At 49.1% G+C, this 27,744-nt stretch overlaps 1 protein-coding gene across 2 annotated transcripts in view; it reads right to left on the bottom strand.

Moving 5' to 3' along the window:
• Positions 1-27,744, bottom strand: part of ATL2 (atlastin GTPase 2) — a 307,993-nt gene that overhangs the window by 185,437 nt on the left and 94,812 nt on the right. For both annotated transcript variants that reach the window (XM_063918108.1, XM_063918109.1), the window contains exon 2: positions 14,060-14,313. In XM_063918108.1, coding sequence (XP_063774178.1) covers positions 14,060-14,313 — 254 coding nt within the window. The remainder of the gene's footprint in view (positions 1-14,059; positions 14,314-27,744) is intronic.

Genomic DNA, 27,744 nt, shown 5'->3' with positions numbered 1-27,744 from the left:
AACAGTCATTTATTTGGGATTATACTTTTTTTTTTTCCATGTTCAGTTACTAATCATATATCTTAGTGCTAGAATGTGCATTTTATGGTATAGTTGAAAATAAGAATTTACTCACCGGTAATTCTATTTCTCGTAGTCCGTAGTGGATGCTGGGGACTCCGTCAGGACCATGGGGAATAGCGGCTCCGCAGGAGACAGGGCACAAAATTTAAAAGTTTGACCACTAGGTGGTGTGTACTGGCTCCTCCCCCTATGACCCTCCTCCAAGCCTCAGTTAGGATACTGTGCCCGGACGAGCGTACACAATAAGGAAGGATTTTGAATCCCGGGTAAGACTCATACCAGCCACACCAATCACACCGTACAACTTGTGATCTGAACCCAGTTAACAGTATGATAACGTAGGAGCCTCTGAAAAGATGGCTCACAACAATAAACAACCCGATTTTTTTGTAACAATAACTATGTACAAGTATTGCAGACAATCCGCACTTGGGATGGGCGCCCAGCATCCACTACGGACTACGAGAAATAGAATTACCGGTGAGTAAATTCTTATTTTCTCTGACGTCCTAGTGGATGCTGGGGACTCCGTCAGGACCATGGGGATTATACCAAAGCTCCCAAACGGGCGGGAGAGTGCGGATGACTCTGCAGCACCGAATGAGAGAACTCCAGGTCCTCCTTAGCCAGGGTATCAAATTTGTAGAATTTTACAAACGTGTTCTCCCCTGACCACGTAGCTGCTCGGCAGAGTTGTAATGCCGAGACCCCTCGGGCAGCCGCCCAAGATGAGCCCACCTTCCTTGTGGAGTGGGCATTGACAGATTTAGGCTGTGGCAGGCCTGCCACAGAATGTGCCAGTTGAATTGTGCTACAAATCCAACGAGCAATCGTCTGCTTAGAAGCAGGAGCACCCAGCTTGTTGGGTGCATACAGTATAAACAGCGAGTCAGATTTTCTGACTCCAGCCGTCCTTGAAATATATATTTTCAATGCTCTGACAACGTCCAGCAACTTGGAATCCTCCAAATCGCTAGTAGCCGCAGGCACCACAATAGGCTGGTTCAGGTGAAACGCTGATACCACCTTAGGCAGAAAATGAGGACGCGTCCTCAATTCTGCCCTGTCCGAATGGAAAATCAGATATGGGCTTTTATACGATAAAGCCGCCAATTCCGACACTCTCCTGGCTGAAGCCAGGGCCAGTAGCATGGTTACTTTCCATGTAAGATATTTCAAATCTACCGATTTGAGTGGCTCAAACCAATGGGATTTGAGAAAATCCAAAACTACATTGAGATCCCACGGTGCCACTGGGGGCACAACCGGGGGCTGTATATGTAGTACTCCTTTTACAAAAGTCTGGACTTCAGGAACTGAAGCCAATTCTTTCTGGAAGAAAATCGACAGGGCCGAAATTTGAACCTTAATGGACCCTAATTTGAGGCCCATAGATAATCCTGTTTGCAGGAAATGTAGGAATCGACCCAGTTGAAATTCCTCTGTCGGGGCCTTCCTGGCCTCACACCATGCAACATATTTTCTCCAAATGCGGTGATAATGTTGTGCAGTCACCTCCTTCCTGGCTTTGACCAGGGTAGGGATGACCTCTTCCGGAATGCCTTTTTCCCTTAGGATCCGGCGTTCAACCGCCATGCCGTCAAACGCAGCCGCGGTAAGTCTTGGAATAGACACGGTCCCTGCTGAAGCAGATCCCTTCTTAGAGGTAGAGGCCACGGATCTTCCGTGAGCATCTCCTGAAGTTCCGGGTACCAAGTCCTTCTTGGCCAGTCCGGAGCCACTAGTATCGTTCTTACTCCCCTTTGCCGTATAATTCTCAGTACCTTGGGTATGAGAGGCAGAGGAGGAAACACATACACTGACTGGTACACCCATGGTGTTACCAGAGCGTCCACAGCTATTGCCTGAGGGTCTCTTGACCTGGCGCAATACCTGTCCAGTTTTTTGTTGAGGCGGGACGCCATCATGTCCACCATTGGTCTTTCCCAATGGACTACAATCATGTGGAAGACTTCTGGATGAAGTCCCCACTCTCCCGGGTGAAGATCGTGTCTGCTGAGGAAGTCTGCTTCCCAGTTGTCCACTCCCGGGATGAACACTGCTGACAGTGCTATCACATGATTTTCCGCCCAGCGAAGAATCCTTGCAGCCTCTGCCATTGCCCTCCTGCTTCTTGTGCCGCCCTGTCTGTTTACGTGGGCGACTGCCGTGATGTTGTCCGACTGGATCAACACCGGCTGACCCTGAAGCAGAGGGTTTGCCAGGCTTAGAGCATTGTAGATTGCTCTTAGTTCCAGTATATTAATGTGAAGAGACGTTTCCAGGCTTGACCACACGCCCTGGAAGTTTCTTCCTTGTGTGACCGTTCCCCAGCCTCTCAGGCTGGCATCCGTGGTCACTAGGACCCAGTTCTGTATGCCGAATCTGCGGCCCTCTAACAGATGAGCACTCTGCAACCACCATAGCAGAGAGACCCTTTTTTCCAGGACTCTTGTGCATTGATGCACAGACACTGTCCCTGGTTTTAGGAGGTTCCTGACGAGTTCGGATAACTCCCTGGCTTTCTCCTCCGGAAGAAATACCTTTTTCTGAACAGTGTCCAGAATCATCCCTAGGAACAGCAGACGTGTCGTTGGGATCAGTTGGGATTTTGGAAAATTCAGAATCCACCCGTGCTGTTGGAGCACTACTTGAGTTAGTGCTACTCCGACCTCCAGCTGTTCTCTGGATCTTGCCCTTATCAGGAGATCGTCCAAGTAAGGGATAATTAATACGCCTTCTCTTCGAAGAAGGATCATCATTTCGGCCATTACCTTGGTAAAGACCCTGGGTGCCGTGGACAATCCAAACGGCAGCGTCTGAAACTGATAATGACAGTTTTGTACCACGAACCTGAGGTACCCTTGGTGTGAAGGGCAAATTGGGACATGAAGGTAAGCATCCTTGATGTCCAAGGACACCATAAAATCCCCTTCTTCCAGATTCGCTATCACTGCTCTGAGTGACTCCATCTTGAACTTGAATTTTTGTATGTACAGGTTCAGAGATTTCAGATTTAGAATAGGTCTTACCGAGCCGTCCGGCTTCGGTACCACAAATAGCGTGGAGTAATACCCCTTTCCCTGTTGTAGAAGGGGTACCTTGATTATCACCTGCTGAGAATACAGCTTGTGAATGGCTTCCAATACCGTCGCCCTGTCTGAGGGAGACGTTGGCAAAGCAGATTTTAGGAACCGGCGAGGGGGAGACTTCTCGAATTCCAACCTGTAACCCTGAGATACTACCTGCAGGATCCAGGGGTCCACCTGCGAGTGAGCCCACTGTGCGCTGAAATTCTTGAGGCGACCCCCCACCGCCCCTGAGTCCGCTTGTAAGGTCCCAGCGTCATGCTGAGGCCTTTGCAGAAGCCGGGGAGGACTTCTGCTCCTGGGAAGGGGCTGCTTGCTGCAGTCTCTTACCCTTTCCTTTGCCTCGGGGCAAATATGAATGTCCTTTTGCTCGCTTGTTCTTATAGGAACGAAAGGACTGCGGCTGAAAATAAGAATTTACTCACCGGTAATTCTATTTCTCGTAGTCCGTAGTGGATGCTGGGAACTCCGTAAGGACCATGGGGAATAGCGGGCTCCGAAGGAGGCTGGGCACTCTAGAAAGATCTTAGACTACCTGGTGTGCACTGGCTCCTCCCACTATGACCCTCCTCCAAGCCCCAGTTAGATTTCGTGCCCGGCCGAGGTTGGATGCACACTAGGGGCTCTCCTGAGCTCTTAGAAAGTTATAGTCTTAGAATTTGTTATTTTCAGTGAGACTGAAAATCTCACAGTGAGACTGCGTCTTTTTCTGCTGGGAGGGGACTTGAGGTAAAAAGGTGGACTTCCCGGCTGTTGCCGTGGCTACCAAATCCGATAGACCGAACCCAAATAATTCCTCCCCTTTATACGGCAATACTTCCATATGCCGTTTGGAATCCGCATCGCCTGACCACTGTCGTGTCCATAGACTTCTTCTGGCAGATATGGACATCGCACTAAACTCTTGATGCCAGAGTGCAGATATCCCTCTGTGCATCTCGCATATAAAGGAATGCATCCTTTAATTGCTCTATAGTCAATAAAATACTGTCCCTATCCAGGGTATCAATATTTTCAGTCAGGGAATCCGACCAAGCCACCCCAGCACTGCACATCCAGGCTGAGGCGATTGCTGGTCGCAGTATAACACCAGTATGTGTGTATATACTTTTTAGAGTATTTTCCAGCCTCCTATCAGCTGGATCCTTGAGGGCGGCCGTATCAGGAGACGGTAACGCCACTTGTTTGGATAAACGTGTGAGCGCCTTGTCCACCCTAGGGGGTGTTTCCCAGCGCGCCCTAACCTCTGGCGGGAAAGGGTATAACGCCAATAACTTCTTTGAAATTAGCAGTTTTTTATCAGGGGTAACCCACGCTTCATCACACACGTCATTCAATTCCTCTGATTCAGGAAAAACTACAGGTAGTTTTTTCAGACCCCACATAATACCCCTTTTTGTGATACTTGCAGTATCAGAGATATGCAAAGCCTCCTTCATTGCCGTGATCATATAACGTGTGGCCCTACTGGAAAATACGTTCGTTTCTTCACCGTCGACACTAGATTCGGTGTCCGTGTCTGGGTCTGTGTCGACCGACTGAGGCAAAGGGCGTTTTACAGCCCCTGACGGTGTTTCAGACGCCTGTACAGGTACTAACTGGTTTGCCGGTCGTCTCATGTCGTCAACCGACTTTTGCAGCGTGCTGACATTATCACGTAATTCCATAAACAAAGCCATCCATTCCGGTGTCGACTCCCTAGGGGGTGACATCACCATTACCGGCAATTGCTCCGCCTCCACACCAACATCGTCCTCATACATGTCGACACACACGTACCGACACACAGCAGACACACAGGGAATGCTCTGATAGAAGACAGGACCCCACTAGCCCTTTGGGGAGACAGAGGGAGAGTTTGCCAGCACACACCAAAGCGCTATAATTATATAGGAACAACCTTATATAAGTGTTGTTTCCTTATAGCTGCTTAAATATATATAATATCGCCAAAAAATGCCCCCCCTCTCTGTTTTTTACCCTGTTTCTGTAGTGCAGTGCAGGGGAGAGCCTGGGAGCCTTCCTAGCAGCGGAGCTGTGTAGGAAAATGGCGCTGTGTGCTGAGGAGATAGGCTCCGCCCCCTATTCCGGCGGGCTCTTCTCCCGGTTTTTCTGAGACCTGGCAGGGGTGAAATACATCCATATAGCCTCATGGACTATATGTGATGTATTCTTTTTAGCCAGAAAGGTATTAACATTGCTGCCCAGGGCGCCCCCCCCAGCGCCCTGCACCCTCAGTGACCGCCGGTGTGAAGTGTGCCTGAGCGCAATGGCGCACAGCTGCAGTGCTGTGCGCTACCTCATGAAGACTGAAAAGCCTTCAGCCGCCGGTTTCTGGACCTCTTCTTACTTCGGCATCTGCAAGGGGGTCGGCGGCGCGGCTCCGGTGACCCATCCAGGCTGTACCTGTGATCGTCCCTCTGGAGCTAGTGTCCAGTAGCCTAAGAAGCAAATCCATCCTGCACGCAGGTGAGTTCACTTCTTCTCCCCTAGGTCCCTCGTTGCAGTGAGCCTGTTGCCAGCAGGACTCACTGAAAATAATAAACCTATCAAAACTTTTACTCTTAGCAGCTCTTTATGAGAGCCACCTAGATTGCACCCTGCTCGGACGGGCACAAAAACCTAACTGAGGCTTGGAGGAGGGTCATAGGGGGAGGAGCCAGTACACACCACCTAGTGGTCAAACTTTTAAATTTTGTGCCCTGTCTCCTGCGGAGCCGCTATTCCCCATGGTCCTGACGGAGTCCCCAGCATCCACTAGGACGTCAGAGAAATAAAGGTTATATTTGATCCTTGAATCTCTCTGTACAGTGTTTATTCCTGCACCTAAACCAGTGAGGAGCGCATCATTTGATTTTGTAAGAGCAACATTTTAGAAGTGATATCTCTCTCCAGTATTTTATATGTGACGTAGCTGTAGTGATACATCACATATAAATATGTCCTCCTCACTGATTAGGTGCAGGGTGCTAGAATGACCACCCTCTGCATATAGAGAGAGTGTCCCCCTCACAGAGCACAGTTGTCTCTCTTCCCCTTCATTTGATCATGAAAACAAGATATGTAACAAAATATTTAAAACAATTGCAGCTTGGAAAAGTTTTATGAATAGGGGATAAGTAACAAAACAAAAATGCAACTTTGGTATAACTGACCCCAGGTGAAAGAGAGCGGGGAACATTACGGAGACTCCAGAATGTCAAAGTGCAGAATAAAAACTGCACAAAAATAAGAATTTACTCACCGGTAATTCTATTTCTCGTAGTCCGTAGTGGATGCTGGGACTCCGTAAGGACCATGGGGAATAGCGGCTCCGCAGGAGACTGGGCACAACTATAAAGAAAGCTTTAGACTACTGGTGTGCAAGGGCTCCTCCCACTATGACCCTCCTCCAGACTTCAGTTAGGATACTATGCCCGGAAGAGCTGACACAATAAGGAAGGATTTTGAATCCCGGGTAAGACTCATACCAGCCACACCAATCACACCGTACAACTCGTGATATGAAACCCAGTTAACAGTATGAAACAACAGAGCCTCTCAACAGATGGCTCAACAATAACCCGATTTAGTCAACAGTAACTATGTACAAGTATTGCAGATAAACCGCACTTGGGATGGGCGCCCAGCATCCACTACGGACTACGAGAAATAGAATTACCGGTGAGTAAATTCTTATTTTCTCTGACGTCCTAGTGGATGCTGGGAACTCCGTAAGGACCATGGGGATTATACCAAAGCTCCCAAACGGGCGGGAGAGTGCGGATGACTCTGCAACACCGAATGAGAGAACTCCAGGTCCTCCTCAGCCAGGGTATCAAATTTATAGAATTTTGCAAATGTGTTTGCCCCTGACCAAGTAGCAGCTCGGCAAAGTTGTAAAGCCGAGACCCCTCGGGCAGCCGCCCAAGATGAGCCCACCTTCCTTGTGGAATGGGCATTGACAGATTTTGGCTGTGGCAGGCCTGCCACAGAATGTGCAAGCTGAATTGTATTACAAATCCAACGAGCAATAGTCTGCTTAGAAGCAGGAGCACCCAGCTTGTTGGGTGCATATAGGATAAACAGCGAGTCAGATTTTCTGACTCTAGCCGTTCTGGAAACATATATTTTCAGTGCCCTGACAACGTCTAGCAACTTGGAGTCCTCCAAGTCCCTAGTAGCCGCAGGCACCACAATAGGCTGGTTCAGGTGAAACGCTGACACCACCTTTGGGAGAAACTGGGGACGAGTCCTCAATTCTGCCCTATCCATATGGAAAATCAGATAAGGGCTTTTACAGGACAAAGCCGCCAATTCTGATACTCGCCTGGCAGAAGCCAAGGCCAATAACATAACCACCTTCCACGTGAGATATTTCAGATCCACGGTTTTTAGTGGTTCAAACCAATGTGATTTTAAGAAACTCAACACCACGTTGAGATCCCAAGGTGCCACAGGGGGCACAAACGGGGGCTGAATATGCAGCACTCCTTTAACAAATGTCTGAATTTCAGGTACTGAAGCTAGTTCTTTTTGAAAGAAAATCGACAGAGCCGAGATCTGTACCTTAATGGAGCCCAGTTTTAGGCCCATATTTACTCCTGCTTGCAGGAAATGCAGAAATCGACCTAGTTGAAATTCCTCCATTGGGGCCTTTTCGGCCTCACACCATGCAACATACTTCCGCCATATGCGGTGATAATGAGTTGCTGTGACCTCTTTCCTGGCTTTAATAAGCGTAGGAATGACTTCCTCCGGAATGCCCTTTTCCTTCAGGATCCGGCGTTCAACCGCCATGCCGTCAAACGCAGCCGCGGTAAGTCTTGGAAAAGACAGGGCCCCTGCTGTAGCAGGTCTTGTCTGAGCGGCAGAGACCACGGGTCCTCTTAGATCATCTCTTGAAGTTCCGGGTACCACGCTCTTCTTGGCCAATCCGGAACCACGAGAATTGTGTTTACTCCTCGCTTTCTTATTATTCTCAATACCTTTGGTATGAGAGGTAGAGGAGGGAACACATAAACTGACCGGTACACCCACGGTGTCACTAGAGCGTCCACAGCTATCGCCTGAGGGTCTCTTGACCTGGCGCAATACCTCTCTAGTTTTTTGTTTAGGCGGGACGCCATCATGTCCACCTGTGGACGACCCCATTGATTTACAATCATTTGGAAGACTTCTGGATGAAGTCCCCACTCTCCCGGGTGGAGGTCGTGCCTGCTGAGAAAGTCTGCTTCCCAGTTGTCCACTCCCGGGATGAACACTGCTGACAGTGCTAGTACATGATTTTCCGCCCATCGGAGAATTCTTGTGGCTTCTGCCATTGCCATCCTGCTTCTTGTGCCGCCCTGTCGATTCACATGGGCGACTGCCGTGATGTTGTCTGACTGGATCAGCACCGGCTGGTGTAGGAGCAGGGATTTTGCTTGACTTAGGGCATTGTAAATGGCCCTTAGTTCCAGAATATTTATGTGAAGGGCAGTCTCCTGACTTGACCATAGTCCTTGGAAGATTCTTCCCTTTGTGACTGCCCCCCAGCCTCGTAGGCTGGCATCCGTGGTCACCAGGACCCAGTCCTGTATGCCGAATCTGCGGCCCTCCAGAAGATGAGCACTCTGCAGCCACCACAGAAGAGACACCCTGGTTCTTGGGGACAGGGTTATCAAGCGATGCATCTGAAGATGCGATCCGGACCACTTGTCCAACAGGTCCCACTGAAAAATTCTGGCATGGAACCTGCCGAATGGAATTGCTTCGTAAGAAGCTACCATCTTTCCCAGGACCCGCGTGCAGTGATGCACCGATACCTGTTTTGGTTTTAGGAGGTCTCTGACTAGAGAAGACAACTCCCTGGCTTTCTCCTCCGGGAGAAACACTTTTTTCTGTTCTGTGTCCAGAATCATTCCCAGGAACATTAGACGTGTCGTGGGGACCAGCTGTGACTTTGGGATATTCAGAATCCAGCCGTGCTGGCGCAGCACTTCCTGAGATAGTGCTACTCCCACTAACAACTGTTCCTTGGATCGTGCCTTTATTAGGAGATCGTCCAAGTATGGGATAATTAAAACTCCCTTTTTTCGAAGGAGTATCATCATTTCCGCCATAACCTTGGTAAATACCCTCGGTGCCGTGGAGAGTCCAAACGGCAGCGTCTGGAATTGGTAATGGCAATCCTGTACCACAAATCTGAGGTACTCCTGGTGAGGATGGTAAATGGGGACATGCAGGTAAGCATCCTTGATGTCCAGGGATACCATGTAATCGCCCTCGTCCAGGCTTGCAATAACCGCCCTGAGCGATTCAATCTTGAACTTGAATTTTTTTATGTATGTGTTCAAGGATTTCAAATTTAAAATGGGTCTCACCGAACCGTCCGGTTTCGGCACCACAAATAGTGTGGAATAGTAACCCCGGCCTTGTTGAAGTAGGGGTACCCTGATTATCACCTGCTGGGAATACAGCTTGTGAATCGCTGCTAGCACCGCCTCCCTGTCTGAGGGAGCAATCGGCAAGGCAGATTTTAGGAACCGGTGGGGTGGAGCCGCCTCGAATTCCAGCTTGTATCCCTGAGATACTATTTGAAGGATCCAGGGATCCACCTGTGAGCGAGCCCACTGATCGCTGAAATTCATGAGGCGGGCCCCTACCGTACCTGGCTCCGCCTGTGGAGCCCCACCGTCATGCGGCGGACTTGGAAGAGGAAGCGGGGGAGGACTTTTGTTCCTGGGAACCTGCTGTTTGCTGCAGCCTTTTTCCCCTACCTCTGCCTCTAGACAGAAAAGACCCTCCTTTTCCCAGCTTGCTTTTCTGGGTCCGAAAGGACTGAACCTGATAAAATGGCGCCTTCTTAGGCTGTGAGGGGACATGGGGTAAAAATGCTGACTTCCCAGACGTTGCTGTGGAAACTAGGTCGGAGAGACCATCCCCAAATAATTCCTCCCCTTTATAAGGCAAAACTTCCATGTGCCTTTTGGAATCTGCATCTCCAGTCCACTGGCGAGTCCATAAGCATCTCCTAGCAGAGATGGATAATGCACTTACTTTAGATGCCAGCCGGCAGATTTCCCTCTGTGCATCTCTCATGTATAAGACTGAGTCTTTGATATGGTCAATTGTTAGCAGAATCGTGTCTCTGTCTAATGTGTCAATATTTTCTGACAGTTTATCTGACCACGCAGCGGCAGCACTGCACATCCATGCTGACGCAATAGCTGGTCTAAGTATAATGCCTGAGTGTGTATATACAGACTTCAGGATCGCCTCCTGCTTTCTATCAGCAGGTTCCTTAAGGGCGGCCGTATCCTGGGACGGTAGTGCCACCTTTTTAGACAAACGTGTGAGCGCTTTATCCACCCCAGGGGGTGTTTCCCAACGTAACCTATCCTCTGGCGGGAAAGGGAACGCCATTAGTATCTTCTTAGGAATTACCAATTTCTTATCAGGGGAAGCCCACGCTTCTTCACACACTTCATTTAATTCATCTGACGGGGGAAAAACTACAGGTAGTTTTTTCTCCCCAAACATAATACCCTTTTTTTGTGGTACCTGGATGTAAATCAGAAATATTTAACACCTCCTTCATTGCCTCAATCATGCAGTGAATGGCCTTAACGGGCATTAAATTTGACTCATCGTCGTCGACACTGGTGTCAGTATCCGTGTCGACATCTACTTGTGCCATCTGAGATAGCGGGCGTTTCAGAGCCCCTGATGACTTTTGAGACACCTGGACAGGCACGAGCTGAAGACTCGGCTGTCCCACAGTCGGCATGTCGGCAAATTTTTTTATGTAAGGAGTCTATACGTGCACTCATTTCCTGCCATAAACTCATCCACTCAGGTGTCTGCCCCCCAGGGGGTGACATCCCTGCTAAAGGCATCTGCTCCCCCTCCACATCATTATCCTCCTCAAACATGTCGACACAGCCGTACCGACACACTCCACACACACAGGGAAAGCTCAAACAGAGGACAGGACCCACAAAAAGCCCTTTGGGGGGACAGAGTTAGAGTATGCCAGCACACACCAGAGCGCTATATATATACAGGGACTAACTGAGTTATGTCCCTAGTAGCTGCTTTTCAATAAAATATATATACTGCCAAATTTAATGCCCCTCCCCCTCTCTTTTCCCCCTTACTGGTACTGTAGATTGCAGGGAAGAGCCAGGGAGCTTCCTTCCAGCAGGAGCTGTGAGGGAAAAATGGCGCCAGTGTGCTGAGGAGATAGGCTCCGCCCCTTTTTTGCGGCCTATTCTCCCGCTTTTTATGGAATTCTGGCAGGGGTATTTACCTCATATATAGCCCCTGGGGCTATATATTGAGGTATTTTAGCCAGCCAAGGTGTTTTTATTGCTGCCTCAGGGCGCCCCCCCCCCAGCGCCCTGCACCCTCAGTGACCGGAGTGTGAAGTGTGTGAGAGGAGCAATGGCGCACAGCTGCAGTGCTGTGCGCTACCTTGGTGAAGACAGAGTCTTCATGCCGCCGATTTTCCGGACCATCTTCTTGCTTCTGGCTCTGTAAGGGGGACGGCGGCGCGGCTCCGGGACCGAACGTCAAGGCTGGGCCTGCGGTCGATCCCTCTGGAGCTAATGGTGTCCAGTAGCCTAAGAAGCCCAATCCGGCTGCAAGCAGGCGAGTTCGCTTCTTCTCCCCTTAGTCCCTCGCTGCAGTGAGCCTGTTGCCAGCAGGTCTCACTGAAAATAAAAAAATCTAAGACTATTACTTTCTAAGAGCTCAGGAGAGCCCCTAGTGTGCATCCAACCTCGGCCGGGCACGAAATCTAACTGAGGCTTGGAGGAGGGTCATAGTGGGAGGAGCCAGTGCACACCAGGTAGTCTAAGATCTTTCTAGAGTGCCCAGCCTCCTTCGGAGCCCGCTATTCCCCATGGTCCTTACGGAGTTCCCAGCATCCACTAGGACGTCAGAGAAATGGACATTGCACTAATTTTGGATGCCAGCCGGCAAATATCCCTCTGTGCATCCCTCATGTATAAAAGTGCGTTTTTAATATGCTCTACGGTTAGCAATATAGTGTCCCTGTCTAGGGTATCAATATTTTCCGACAGGGAATCTGACCACGCAGCTGCAGCACTGCACATCCATGCTGACGCAATAGCTGGCCTCAGTATAACACCTGTGTGTGTGTGTATATATATATATATATATATATATATATAGACTTCAGGATAGCCTCCTGCTTTCTATCAGCAGATTCCTTCAGGGCGGCCGTATCCGGAGACGGTAGTGCCACCTTCTTTGACAAGCGTGTGAGCGCTTTATCCACCCTAGGGGATGTTTCCCAGCGTGACCTATCCTCTGGCGGGAAAGGGTACGCCATTAGTAACCTCTTAGAAATTACCAGTTTCTTATCAGGAGAAGCCCACGCTTCTTCACACACGTCATTTAACTCCTCAGATGGAGGAAAAGCTACTGGTAGTTTTTTCTCTCCAAACATAATACCCTTTTTTGTGGTAACGGGGGTAACATCAGAAATGTGCAACACATTTTTCATTGCCTCAATCATGTAATGTGTGGCCCTATTGGAAGTTACATTAGTGTCATCGTCGTCGACACTGGAGTCAGTATCAGTGTCGACATCTGTGTCTGCCATCTGAGGTAGCGGGCGTTTTAGAGCCCCTGATGGCTTTTGAGACGCCTGGGCAGGCACAGGCTGAGAAGCCGGCTGTCCCATAGCAAGGAGTCAACACTGTCGCGTAATTCCTTCCACAGAACCATCCACTCAGGTGTCGACCCCGCAGGGGGTGACATCACATTTACAGGCATTTTCTCCGCCTCCACATTAGCCTCCTCATCAAACATGTCGACACAGCCGTACCGACACACCGCATACACACAGGGAATGCTCTGACATAGGACAGGACCCCACAAAGCCCTTTGGGGAGACAGAGAGAGAGTATGCCAGCACACACCAGAGCGCTATATAATACAGGGACTAACTGAATTATATCCCCTTATAGCTGCGCTATATATATATATATATATATATATATATATATATATATATATATATACACATACACACTGCGCCTAAATTTAGTGCCCCCCCTCTCTTTTTTACCCTTCTGTAGCTTGTAGACTGCAGGGGAGAGCCAGGGAGCTTCCTTCCAGCGGAGCTGTGAGGGAAAAATGGCGCCAGTGTGCTGAGGGAGTTAGCCCCGCCCCTTTTTCGGCGGACTTCTCCCACGTTTTTGAAACTCTGGCAGGGGTATTAATTTACACCTATATAGCCTCTGGGACTATATATGGTGTATATTTGCCAGCCAAGGTGTGTAATATTGCCCTCATGGCGCCCCCCCTCCCCCCCCAGCGCCCTGCACCCATCAGTGAACGGAGTGTGAGGTGTACATGAGGAGCAATGGCGCACAGTTGCAGTGCTGTGCGCTACCTTGGTGAAGACCGAAGTCTTCTGCCGCCTATTTTCCGGATCGCTGCAGTGAGTCTGTTTTTTCTAGGAGCTCAGGAGAGCCCCTAGTGTGCATCCAGCTCAGCCGGGCACAAGATTCTAACTGAAGTCTGGAGGAGGGTCATAGTGGGAGGAGCCAGTGCACACCAGTAGTCTAAAGCTTTCTTTATAGTTGTGCCCAGTCTCCTGCGGAGCCGCTATTCCCCATGGTCCTTACGGAGTCCCAGCATCCACTTAGGACGTCAGACAAATGGGAGATAAAACATTACAGCATACTGTCAGATGAGTACATGGGTTATAGGAGATATTATTTGACCGCATTTAGGTGCAAACTCCCAGGCATTACATGAATTATCTATGGCTGTACAGACCATTTCAGAGATGGAAGAGAACAGTCATCAGTAGACTCTAGGCCATAGCTGTCAATTTTAAATCTGAAAGTCAATCCATGCAAAATGGAATTGTAATGTATTGGTAGAGTGACGAGAACACAAAGGTTTACCTGACTGTACATGAACCGAAGCATAAAATCGAGTAGGAAAGATTTCCCTTTACGAAAAGCACCAGCCACAGACACGACAACCACATTCAGGTCACATATGTGCTCCTGCAGCAAAATACTCTCCAAGGCCATTTCATCCAGTTCAAATTTATGGTCATCTTCATGAGCCAAGACTATTTGTATGGGGTGTGGTGTGTCCATAACCTCTGCGTCAGACTCCGAATTAGGAATTCCGTCTTCCCCATTATCTTCTTCTGCAATGAGAGGAACAAAATATCAATTAAAGCTGTAAAAGAATTTAAAAAAAAGTGTTTTAGTAATATCCTATAAGAACTAATGCTGGGCATACACTCTACAATTATCTGCCTGATCTCAGCGGATCACCCAGATAATTGTCGCATTGATCGATCACCTATGCCGGATCATCTAGCGTGTTCATCGGATGCAATATTTTTTAGTTGTCAAGCCGGCTGTATCAGGCACTGTGCGGTAATGTATGAACCTCTGTTATGGGGGAGAAGTGGTATCAGCACACTGTATGTGCTTCAGGACTCTGGTGGGGTGTGCAAGATAGCATGCCGATATGCAGGGCTATGTATGAATGGTCAGTAGCACTGACCGTTCCTACACATGCAGCTATGGATTTCGACAGCTGCAGGTGTTGTTGGCCATACACCACAGCACTGCAGCTCTGTCCCTGGCATGCCCAGTGAGCTGGTTGGAGAAGAAGCCGGAGTCGGAGTTTTCACTCCCCCCACTTCAGCACTGTTAATACATATCGGAGCTGCTGCTTCCTGCTTCGAGAGGCGAAGAAAGAAGCGTTATACCTGCACGATACTTGCGGGTACTTACCACTGTATGCGTTACCGCTGCTGGCTGACAGACATTTCCCATGTTCCTTCTCATGAGAAGAAACTGACAAATGTCTCCTCCCAGGGGAGGAGTGCAGATAGCGTGGCCAATGCACCGCGAGAGAACTCGGTGTATGTACACAGTATCTGCAGGGACTGAGGAAGTGAAGGAGGGCAAGACAAGCATTACTACTGTACAACTACTTTACAAGCCAAATAGTAAAATGAGCCTTCGGAGATCAATTATTCACAAATAGAAAACAGACAGCACTAAAAACAAATAACCCATATGTTTAAATAGGTATATAAATAGACCAGCAGCAGGAAAAGAAAATTAACAGTGCAGAATAAGTCAGACTTGAGTTCCTGAGTCATCTCTCTAGGTGACCCTTGAATATAAAAAGCTTCATAAAAAAGAAATTGACAACATTTAAAAAAGGTAATTTTGGTTTGAAAAAGGCAACCAATCAAAACGTATAGTGAAATTTATATCGAAACCTATTTTAAAGAAAGAAAAAAATAAAGAAAAATTTTAAAAAAAGTGTTCCCTCGTTTACTTAAGATAACTAGGATTATTTTAACTACTTTAGAGAACACTTTATCAAAAAGAATTTCTATTGGGCCCATTCAACTAGGGTTTTTTTCCGGCCGCCACTAAATGGCGCCCAGCAGCAATTCAATTGTTCTGCCGTTGGGGCACCCAGCAGCCACGGAGGACACATTTTATTCTCGCAGCCTCCTGAAGTGCAAGACAAAGTGTGTACAAACTCTGCACTTTGGGCATTCAAATGGGAGTTTAGGCCCATACACACTAGACTATTTTGAGCTCAAAGCAGCTCACTTTTGGCATTTTGAGCTCAAAATCTACTGGTGTGTATGGGCGGGCGTTGAACGCTGATGCATGCTCCCGCATCATCGCCAGCGAGGTGGGTAATCGTGTTTTTTGCACACAATGTTTTGCACACCACGCTCCTTGTTCATCCATCATCGCTCAGTGTGTACGGCGCCGAGCGATGATGGATTAACTCCTCGGCACTCCGACCCCGCCTCGCTACCTCCCCAAGCCCCAACTCATGCACGGAGCAGCAGCGGCAGTTACCAGGTATCCACTGCCACCAATGATTACACTGTATCTATGCAAGTAATATATACATTGCTGGCAGAGGCTAGCAATGTATATATTACTGCCACCACTGCCCACAAATTATTACACTGTGTGTATGCCAGTAATAGGGGGGACATGCTGCCATAATGTGTACAAATGGGGACTCTGCCTGCATTTTATATATTATGTATATATTATACATCAACATTGGTGGCCAGTGGTGCCAGAACATATACATTGCTGGCTTCTGCCAGAAATGTATATATTACTGGCATACACACAGTGTAATCATTGGTGGGCAGTAATATATACATTGCCGGCCTCTGCCAGCAATGTATATTTTACACATTACGACAGCAGAGTCCCCCTTTCTACACATTACGGCAGCAGAATTCGCCTTTTTACACATTACGGCAGCAAGTCCCCTTTTTACACATTATGGCAGCAAGTCCCCTTTTCACACATTACGGCAGCAGTCCCTCTTTTTACACGTTACAACAGCAGAGTACCTCTTTTTACACATTACGGCAGCAGAGTCCCCCACTTTTTACATATTACGGCAACAGAGTCCCCCTTTTTACACATTACGGCAGCAGAGTCGTAAAATGGCCTCTGCTCCCACCCTTTAGAGATGACGGTTGAAAGATGAACTACTTTCAGCCCGGCGGACCCGCCCTGCTCGCTCAACAAGCCCCTCCAGCTATGGCGTCACGGTCCCGCCCTGCTCCCTCCCCAAGCCCCTCCAGCTATGGCGTCACGGTCCCGCCCTGCTTCCTCCAGCTCACTCGGAGACGCACGTTTAAGGAACATCTTGCAGCGGAACATTGTGAAGCGAGTTGCTGCCAACAAGTTTGTGTCCCTGGGTTATATACATTGCTGGCACAGGCCAGCAATGTATATACCACTGCCCACCAATGATTATTTATTTTGAAGCGAGTAATATATACAATGCTGGCAAAGTCCAGCAACGTATACGTTACCGGTGCCACTGGCTACCAATGTATATTAATAAGCTTGTAATGTATATATTGCTGGCACTGAATAGTGACAATTGTTTGGGGCATCTAAACAGTCCCGTTTAGACAGGATTTTCAGACCCCCAAAACAATTGAATTGGCCGGAAAAGGGGGGGGAATTGAATTTATCACACAGACTGCGTGCTTAATCTCCCTTCTAAAGTGACAGGAGATCCTGGACGCAATTTGTTTTTTCCCCGCACTTGTCACGCCCAAACAGACCGGGTTAAGCTGTGTGAAACAGCTAAACCCGACCAAAGAGCTGGGAGAGATGCAAAAAGTCGTTTGGGCGCCCAAACGAGTCACTTTTCAGTAATTTTACCTTGCCACCTCTGGGGGCTGCGAGCTGAAATACCGGCGCCAATAGCTGTTTGCACATGAGCAGAGCAACAATTGAATTGGGTGCCAGCGTGATAAACAATTGAATTCCCCCAACAACAGAAAAAAAGAAAAGAAAAGAAAAAAAAAAGCATACAAGCGATATTAATATTGGAATGGGATGAGCATAAGCATTTAAAGATTTGCCTCAGCACAGTGGTAAGAAAATTCTTAGCAGCAAAGGGGTTAAAAGTTTCATGATCTAAAATTGAATTAAATTCAGAAATATGCATAATGAAATTATTTCAGAGCTTGACCTTCACTTCTTGAACTTTTGCACACAATGGGGTCAATTCTATTCAGTTGAATAGCGTCGGGAATTAGCTCCCGACGCTATTCAATTCAGCTCCAGTTAAGTCGGCGATGGCCCGTTCTCGCCGACTAAACAGGTTGTTTTGTCGGGAGAACGGGCATTCTCCGACTTAACGTCCCGGCGCGAGGCTGATTCGACAGAACCAGCCTCGCGCGGCAGCACTTTTGTCGGGTTTCTTCTCTCATCCCCCGGAGATGAGAGGAGAATTGCCGACAATTGAGGGTCACTTGTCGCTGTATTGAATAGCGCCGGGAGCAAACTCCCGTCGCTATTCAACTGTCAGTGAATTGAATCGACCCCAATGAGCACCAGAAGACACATGGAACTAAGGGCCCGATTCAGACCCGATTGCTGTTGGGGCCGATTATCGGTTGACTTCGCTTGCGTATGCACCGCAATGCGCAGGCACAACGCCAAACAGCGACAGGATGGTACGAAATTTAGATTACAAGGCGTTCACAAGGTTATAGACAAAGAGAGGACGTTTGTAGGTGTACAGGCCATTTTCTGGGAGTGTCAGGAAAAAGCAGATGTTCCGAAGCGTTTTCAAGGCCGGTGTGTGACGTCAGCTCCAGACCCGATCAGCTTGTTTGTATCGCACCGTAGGAGTAAATCCTGGGCTACGCAGAGACTGGAAAAATGATTCGATGGTGAGTGAGTTACGAACGGATTTGCAGCTGTCCGCTGTCTGGCGGAATATTCGCATGGCATATACATGCATTCGCACGGGACGGGTTTTCATTTTCTTTGGGCGCCAGCTATCTCATCGCAGACTGCTGAAAAAACGCACAGCAGCAATCACGTCTGAATCGGGCCCTAAGCTACAGTATCTGCTAATGATTCCTAATTATGTATTACATTTTACACTTTAAAATAAAGCCACTGAAAATAGATGAACTCTAGAGTAGAAAGCACAGAAGAAAATAACTCTGCTAGTACTCCTTATAAGCAGCAGCACTCACATAGTACTATTTCTATCCTTTAGAGATGATCCATAAATAGCAGCAAGTTATGCTTAAGACTTTGCATTCCACTGGGATGTGCAGCCACCACAATATGCAAACAGTCTATTTGATTAGCACAGTGTACAGGAGAATAGAGCAGAAAATAGACCAATATATAGGAGTTCAGTATTGTTAACCCTAATATTCCATCATTTATCTTTATGGGAGTTATAGAATCACAGAGCCTGTTTACAGAATATCCATGTAATTTACATCAGATGCCTCAGTCGGTACCAAATTTTGAACATCCCTCCCTAGAAATAACCCATTTTCCCTGACTGTTTAATTTCTCCTATACTATATTAGACAAAGGGGGTAATTCAATTCTTCTACGCGCCAGCAGCCACTAGATGGTGCCCAACGGAGAAATTCAATTATTACTCCTGCGGGTGCAATCAGCTGGCAGTGGCAAGCTGAAATGTGTAAAAACGGAGCTGTTTGGGTACCCAAGTGCCGATTTTCGCAGCCGCGCCTATTAGTTTAGTCAGTTAGCTGCTTTAAGCAGCTAAACCTGACACTAATGGGAGTATAGGCGCAATAACGGGCATAAATTGAATATTGTGTTCTCCCGTCACTTTAGAATTCCCCCCAAATGGAAAAAAAAAATGGGCGCCCATTACTAATCTTGTTTGCCACGTCCAAACGCACAGGGTTTAGCCATACAGAGGCTAAACCTGCCTACATTATTGTGCGCCTATTTGGGCATCAAAACAAGGATTTGTTGATTTCTGCTCACCACTTCAGGACGGTAATGAGCAGAAATATGGGTGCCCATGGAATTTGTGGCAGTCAGCAGCAACAACAACTGAAATGTTCCTTCAAGTGCCCATTACTTACAGCAGTGCAAAAAAAATAATTGAATCTCCCCCAAAAATGTTGACAATACCAACTGGGGCACTGAAGTCATATCTGGTGTATTAATAATGCGATGTAAAGCTGTTTCACATCATATTCAGTGATCGCGCTGAGCAGAAAAAATTGTGGGTCCCGGGAACCCCTCACTTTAAAAAATTGGGGTCCTACTTCACAGTTTCTGGGTCCCATAGCAATGTATGCTTTTGAGCTCCCCTTATGCCTCCCCACATAGCATTAGACCACCCCACATGGTAGATAGCAGTTATGGCAGTATTGCGGGGCAAATGGGGGGTTAGGTGCAGGAAGTGCTGTAGGCAGTGTTAGGGGTAGGGAGGCATCAGTACCCAGGATTCGGCGAGTCCTGCTCCCCGTCAACTTTTAAGATCAGCTTCTCTGTGTCCTTGTTGAAGCCCTACCGCTATAACACGAGGTGTGTGTGCGAATGCTGGGCACTGCTTTGGTTTGGGGATTGTTTGCGTGTATGCTGAGCACTGTGTGGGTGTGGCAGTTGTGTCTATGCTGAGCACTGTGTGTGGATATGGGAGTTTATGTTTGCTGGTCACTGTGTATGGGGGGATGTATTATGGGCACTGTGGGTATGGAGTACCCATATGCTAGGCGCTGGGGGGGGGGGGGGGTGTATAATGAGCACTGTGTGGGTATAGAGGGTGCGATGAGCATTGTAAGTGTGTATAATGGGCACTGTGTGGTATAGGGGTGTTCGTGTGATGGGCGCTGTGTGGTATGGGTGTGCGTATGATGGGCGCTGTGTGGTATGGGTGTGCGTATGATGGGCGCTGTGTGGCATGGGTGTGCGTATGATGGGCGCTGTGTGGTATGGGTGTGCGTATGATGGGCGCTGTGTGGTATGGGTGTGCGTATGATGGGCGCTGTGTGGTATGGGTGTGCGTATGATGGGCGCTGTGTGGTATGGGTGTGCGTATGATGGGCGCTGTGTGGTATGGGTGTGCGTATGATGGGCGCTGTGTGGTATGGGTGTGCGTATGATGGGCGCTGTGTGGTATGGGTGTGCGTATGATGGGCGCTGTGTGGTATGGGTGTGCGTATGATGGGCGCTGTGTGGTATGGGTGTGCGTATGATGGTCACTATGGGGGTGTGTATACTGGGCATTGTAAATAATGAGCACTGTGTAGGTATGGGGGTGTTTATAATGGGCACTGTGTGGGTATGTGGAATAGAATGGGTGCAGTAGAGGTGGAAGGGGGTAGGTTAGGTGCAGTACTGGTAGCAGTAGTGGTAGCAGGGGGCAGGATGGGTGCAGTAGTCGTAGGGGGTATGATAGGTGCAGTACTGGTAGCAGGATGGGAGCAATAATGGTGGTAGCAGGGGCAGGATGGGTGCAGTAGTAGTAGGGGGTAGGGTAGGTGCAGTAGTGGTAGCAGGGGGCAGGATGGGTGCAGTAGGGTTTAGGATGGGTGCAGTAGGGGGTAGGATAGGTGCAGTAGTGGTAGCAGGGGGTAAGATAGGTGCAGCAGTGGTAGGGGGTAGGATGGGTGCAGTAGTGGTAGCAGGGGGTAAGATAGGTGCAGTAGTGGTAGGGGGCAGGATTGGTGAAGTAGTGGTGGTAGCATGGGGCAGGATGGGTGCAGTAGGGGGTAGGATAGGTGCAGTAGTGGTAGCAGGGGGTAAGATAGGTGCAGTAGTGGTGGTAGCAGGGGGCAGGATGGGTGCAGTAGTGGTGGTAGCAGGGGGGCAGGATGGGTGCAGTAGTGGTAGGGGGTAGGATAGGTGCAGTAGTGGTAGCAGGGGGTAAGATAGGTGCAGTAGTGGTAGCAGGGGGTAAGATAGGTGCAGTAGTGGTAGCAGGGGGTAAGATAGGTGCAGTAGTGGTAGCAGGGGGTAAGATAGGTGCAGTAGTGGTAGCAGGGGGGCAGGATGGGTGCAGTAGTGGTAGGGGGTAGGATAGGTGCAGTAGTTGTAGCAGGGGGTAAGATAGGTGCAGTAGTTGTAGCAGGGGGTAAGATAGGTGCAGTAGTGGTAGCAGGGGGTAAGATAGGTGCAGTAGTGGTAGCAGGGGGTAAGATAGGTGCAGTAGTGGTAGCAGGGGGGCAGGATGGGTGCAGTAGTGGTAGCAGGGGGTAAGATAGGTGCAGTAGTGGTAGCAGGGGGGCAGGATGGGTGCAGTAGTGGTAGCAGGGGGTAAGATAGGTGCAGTAGTGGTAGCAGGGGGTAAGATAGGTGCAGTAGTGGTAGCAGGGGGTAAGATAGGTGCAGTAGTGGTAGCAGGGGGTAAGATAGGTGCAGTAGTGGTAGCAGGGGGGCAGGATGGGTGCAGTAGTGGTAGGGGGTAGGATAGGTGCAGTAGTGGTAGCAGGGGTAAGATAGGTGCAGTAGTGGTAGCAGGGGGTAAGATAGGTGCAGTAGTGGTAGCAGGGGGTAAGATAGGTGCAGTAGTGGTAGCAGGGGGGCAGGATGGGTGCAGTAGTGGTAGCAGGGGGTAAGATAGGTGCAGTAGTGGTAGCAGGGGGTAAGATAGGTGCAGTAGTGGTAGCAGGGGGGCAGGATGGGTGCAGTAGTGGTAGCAGGGGGTAAGATAGGTGCAGTAGTGGTAGCAGGGGGTAAGATAGGTGCAGTAGTGGTAGCAGGGGGTAAGATAGGTGCAGTAGTGGTAGCAGGGGGTAAGATAGGTGCAGTAGTGGTAGCAGGGGGTAAGATAGGTGTAGTAGTGGTAGCAGGGGGTAAGATAGGTGCAGTAGTGGTAGCAGGGGGTAAGATAGGTGCAGTAGTGGTAGCAGGGGGTAAGATAGGTGCAGTAGTGGTAGCAGGGGGTAAGATAGGTGCAGTAGTGGTAGCAGGGGGGCAGGATGGGTGCAGTAGTGGTAGGGGGTAGGATAGGTGCAGTAGTGGTAGCAGGGGGTAAGATAGGTGCAGTAGTGGTAGCAGGGGGTAAGATAGGTGCAGTAGTGGTAGCAGGGGGTAAGATAGGTGCAGTAGTGGTAGCAGGGGGTAAGATAGGTGCAGTAGTGGTAGCAGGGGGGCAGGATGGGTGCAGTAGTGGTAGCAGGGGGTAAGATAGGTGCAGTAGTGGTAGCAGGGGGTAAGATAGGTGCAGTAGTGGTAGCAGGGGGGCAGGATGGGTGTAGTAGTGGTAGCAGGGGGTAAGATAGGTGCAGTAGTGGTAGCAGGGGGTAAGATAGGTGCAGTAGTGGTAGCAGGGGGTAAGATAGGTGCAGTAGTGGTAGCAGGGGGTAAGATAGGTGCAGTAGTGGTAGCAGGGGGTAAGATAGGTGTAGTAGTGGTAGCAGGGAACAGGATGTGTGCACTAGTAGTTGATAGTGGAACGGACGCTGGGGGAAAAAGATGCAGTGTAACAGGAAGCGCACCTACTTTGCTGCCTGCACCCTCACAGGTATAATGTGCAGGTGTTGGCCATGTTATTAAATGCATATAGGAAAGTGAAACTAAAGATTTATCAGTGCCATTCCCCCAGGTCGCAGCGCTCTGACCTCCTCATAGTTTGCGGTCGTGGTGCCCGACCGCATTGACATGTCCCGCTCGGCCACAGCTCATCTTCTCTGCAGCAGACCCACCGGGCTGCCCGTGGTGAAGGCCCTCCTCTCCTTCTCCTCAGCTCCCTCCTGCATCTTCCATACGCCTGTCATCGTGATGACCCACACGGTTGCCACCAGCACATGCAATGGGTTGGAGGCAGCGCAGGGAGGAGGGGCCGACGTCTCAGGTGGCGCTTGGATTGGGAGACGCTGCCGGCAGCGATTGGATGTTGACAAGCTGCCGGCGGCTATTGGCTGGTGAGGCAGGGCTTGGGGATTTCTATTGGCTGTGAGTCGGCGGTCAGCAAAAAACAGCGCGTCCTGCGGGACCCGCTCACTTTTAAAATCCGAGTCCCTCACTGCCCGTAGCGCGTAAAAACAAATATTATTTGAAATTTTAAAGCCAAAATTGTTAAAATGCTGTACATCGCATTAACATGTCGGTACGCCTGATTAAACTGCACCGTATCTGCATTTTGAAGGACGAAGTTGAAACTGTATACCAAAATAAAGCTTTCAAAAGGGTGAGATTCAAATGTTGTACTCGCTGGGAGCCACTAGACGGCACCGAATTGAGCTATGCAATTGTAGCTCCATTCAGGCGCGAATGGCTGCCGGCGTCTGCATTTCAACGAGCTGAAATGTGCAAAAAGTGACCAGTTTGGCCGTCAAAACAGAACTTTTCGCGATTGCGCCCAACACTTTGGTGGTCTTTAACTGCTTTATGCGGCTAAACCAGACCTTTATGGACGCAATCAGCGCGATACAGTGACAAAATTAAATCTCTCCCCCGCGATCTACCGTCATTTTAGATGAGAGATTGAGCACAATAATCAACTGAATTCCACCCATAATGTGTGGCACATAGTAAAAATGTGTGTGAGATGGCATAGTAAACAAAACACTTTCTACAGTGTACAACACACACCAAATAGATTAAACAGAGAAAATATTATTGAACTGGGGATTAGTGGCAACTCATTTTGTATGAAGAAAACCCTTTGCATGTTCATTCAAACCTTAACCCCACGGTTATTCCACCACACATATAAATAGGGCGGGTGGTCTTCAGTTTGCAGGATGTTGGGATCCCGGTGCACAGTATACCTGCGCCAGACTCCCAACACCCAGCATACTGAAACATTTTCTCCCTCTTGGAGGTCCACGCCCCCCCTGGAGGGAGAATAGATAGCGTGGCGCACGTAGCACGCCATCGTGCCCACAGCGTGGCGAGCCCGCAAGGGGCTCTTTTGTGCTCGCCCAGCTGTCAGTATACCGGCAGTCGGGATTCCAGCGCCGGTATGCTGGTCGCCGATATACCATCCTACACCCCAAATAGGGATTATGGTAGCTTTAGGAGACATTATTAGGCAACCAGCTTTATCAAAAACTATAGTACATTAGTACCATGGGGTATAGACGGGTCCACTAGGAGCCATTGGCACTTTAAGAGTTTGAGAGTGGGAGCTGGGTCCTCCCTCTATGCCCCTCCTACCAGACTCAGTCTAGAAACTGTGCCCGAGGAGACGGACATCTTCGAGAGAAGGATTATACACAGATAGTGGCAAGATTCATACCAGCTCACACATACAGGGGAAACCAAGCTAACTAGCTTGAAACTCAGCAACCGCTGAAACATTACTTACCAAGTAAACAATGCAGTACTCAACTAAAAACAAAGTTGTACTGAACCAGATAACAATTGCAGGAAAACGAAGAGCTGGGCGGCCGCCCAGCATTCTCTACGGAATGGATTTACCGGTAGGTAATTAAAATCCTATTTTCTCTTACGTCCTAGAGCAATGTTTCCCAACCGCAGCACACTAACAGTCCTGGTTTTAGGGATATCCAGGCTTCAACACAGGTGACTTAATTAGTACCTCAGTTATTTTGATTTAACCATCTGTGCTGAAGCCTGGATATCACTAAAACCTGCAATGTTGGTGTGCCTTGAGGACCGTGGTTGGGAATGCCTGTCCTAGAGGATGCTGGGGTCCATATTAGTACCATGGTGATGTACCAAAGCTCCCAGAACGGGAGGGAGAGCGCGGAGGCTCCTGCAGAACTGATTGACCAAACTTTAGGTCCTCATAGGCCAAAGTATCGAACTTGTAGAACTTTGCAAACGTGTTTGACCCAGACCAAGTAGCCGCTCGGCAAAGTTGGAAAGCCAAGACACCCCGGCAGCTGCCCAGGAAGAACCCACCTTAGGAGTAGAGAGTGGGGCTTAACATACGTAGGACACAACAAGCCTGCCGTAGAATACGCATGCCGGATAGTGAACCTGATCCAGCGAGAGATAGTCTGCTGAGAAGCAGGACACCCAATTTTCTTGGGATCATACAGGACAAACAGAGAGTCCGATTTTCTGTGACGAGCAGTCCTCCTCACATAGATCTTGAAAGCCCTTACAATATCTAAAAACTTTGATGAAATTGAGGAGTCTGTCGCAACTGGTACCACAATAGGTTGGTTGATATGAAATGCTGACACAACCTTCGGAAGAAACTGCTGACGCGTTCAGAGCTCAGCTCTATCTTCATGGAAGATCAAGTAGGGGCTTTTACATGACAAAGCCCCCCAACTCCGACACACGTCTAGCAGAAGCTAAGGCCAACAAAGTGACAGTGTTCCACTTTAGAAACTTGACCTCAACCTCCTGTAGAGGCTCAAACCAGTCCGACTGAAAGAACTGCAACACCACATTAAGATCCCATGGCGCAGTAGGCGGTACAAAAGGGAGGTTAGATGTGCAGAACTCCCTTCAAAAAAGTCTGCACCTCAAGGAGGGAAGCCAATTGTTTCTGGAGGAAAATGGATAGGGCCGAAATCTGGACCTACACGGATCCTAACCTCAGGCCCATATCCACACCTGCTTGCAGGTAGAGGAGAAACCGTCCCAGTTAAAACTCCACCGTAGGAAACTTCTTGGACTCACACCAAGAGACATATATTTATTTATTTTTTTCCAAATACGATGGTAATGGTTAGACGTTACTCCTTTCCTAGCCAGTATCAGGGTAGGAATAACCTTGTTCAGAATGCCCTTCAGAGCTAGTATCTGGCGTTCAACCTCCAATGCCATCAAACGTAGCCGTGGTAAGTCTTGATAGGCGAACTGCCCCTGCTGTAGCAAGTCCTCCCGAAGAGGAAGAGGCCTTAGCTCTTCTAGCAGTAGATGCAGAAGATCCGCGTATCAAGTCCTTCTTGGCCAGACTGGAGCAATGAGGATCGCTTTAACTCTTGATCTCCTTATGAGCTTTAGAACTCTTGGAATGAGTGGAAGTGGTGGAAACACGTACACCAACGGGAATATCCTCTGCTTGCGGGTCCCTCGACCTGGAACAATATCGCCAAAGCTTCTTGTTGAGACGAGAGGCCATCCTGTCTATTTGGGGCACACCCAAAACGTCTGTTATCTCCTTGAACACTTCCGGAATGAAGATTGCCGACAGCGCCAACGCGTGTTTTTCTGCCCAGAGGATGATTCTCGTTACCTCCGACATTGCAGCTCTGCTCTTTGTTCTGCCCTATCGGTTGAAGTAAGCCACTGTCATTACATTGCCCGACTTCACTTGAATGTAGGGAATCCAATCCCGGGCCATTTTTCAATCCCAGGTATCGGGATTGAAAAATGGCCAATCCCGGGATACCCGGGATTGGCTTTTAGCTAGGTGGCCGCCCCCTCGCCCCACCCCACCGACATAACTCACCATATACCGAGGGCGGGCGGGTGGGGAACAACCTCCGATCGCTGCTGGTGGCTCCCAGCAGCGGCTGACGGCGCAGCATGACCTCTCATGCTGCGCTGGGGAGCCAGAATAAGGAAGCCGGGCAGCGTTTGAGCGTCCTGTTGACGCTAAACACTGATCCCTCAATCCCCGGGATTGGAGCTTTCAATCCCCGGGATTGGAGCTTCCAATCCCGGCCATTTTTGGCCCTAAATACTGGGATCCCACCGATCCCGGGATTGGCCACCATACTTGAATTGCCCGATTTCTTAGAAGATGGGCCGCTTGGAGAAGACAGTTGTAGACGGCTCTTAGTTCCAGAATGTTTATCGGCAGGCCGGCTTCCAGACTTGACCATCTTCCTTGGAAGGTTTCCCCTTGGGTGACTGCGCCCCAGCCCCGGAGACTTGCATCCGTGGTCAGAATGATCCAGTCCTGAATCCCGAACCTGCGGCCCTCCAGAAGATGAGGTAATTGTAGCCACCAGGAGTGAAATCCTGGCCTTTGGCATCAGACGTATTCTCTAGTGCATGTGCAGATGAGATCCTGACCACTTGTCCAGGAGATCCAGCTGGAAGGACCGAGCATCAAACTCTTGTACTGCAGAGCCTCGCAAGAGGCCACCATCATCCCCAGAAGGCACATGCACTGATGAACCGACACCCAGGTTGGCTTCAGGACATCCCGGACTATTGTTTGTATCACCAATGCTTTTCCTCTGGAAGAAACACGCTCTGCACTTGTGTGTCGAGGATCATTCCCAGAAAGGACAACCTCCTGGTTGGTTCCAAACGTGATTTTGGAAGATTCAGGATCCAACCATGTTCTCTGAGTAGATGGGTTGTGAGAACAATGGACTGTAACAGCTTCTCCTTGGATGATGCCTTTATCAGCAGATCGTCCAGATATGGAAGAATGT

This window comes from Pseudophryne corroboree, chromosome 4, assembly GCF_028390025.1.
Source record: "Pseudophryne corroboree isolate aPseCor3 chromosome 4, aPseCor3.hap2, whole genome shotgun sequence".
Taxonomy (NCBI): domain Eukaryota; kingdom Metazoa; phylum Chordata; class Amphibia; order Anura; family Myobatrachidae; genus Pseudophryne; species Pseudophryne corroboree.
This window is presented reverse-complemented; position numbering and strand designations above follow the sequence as displayed.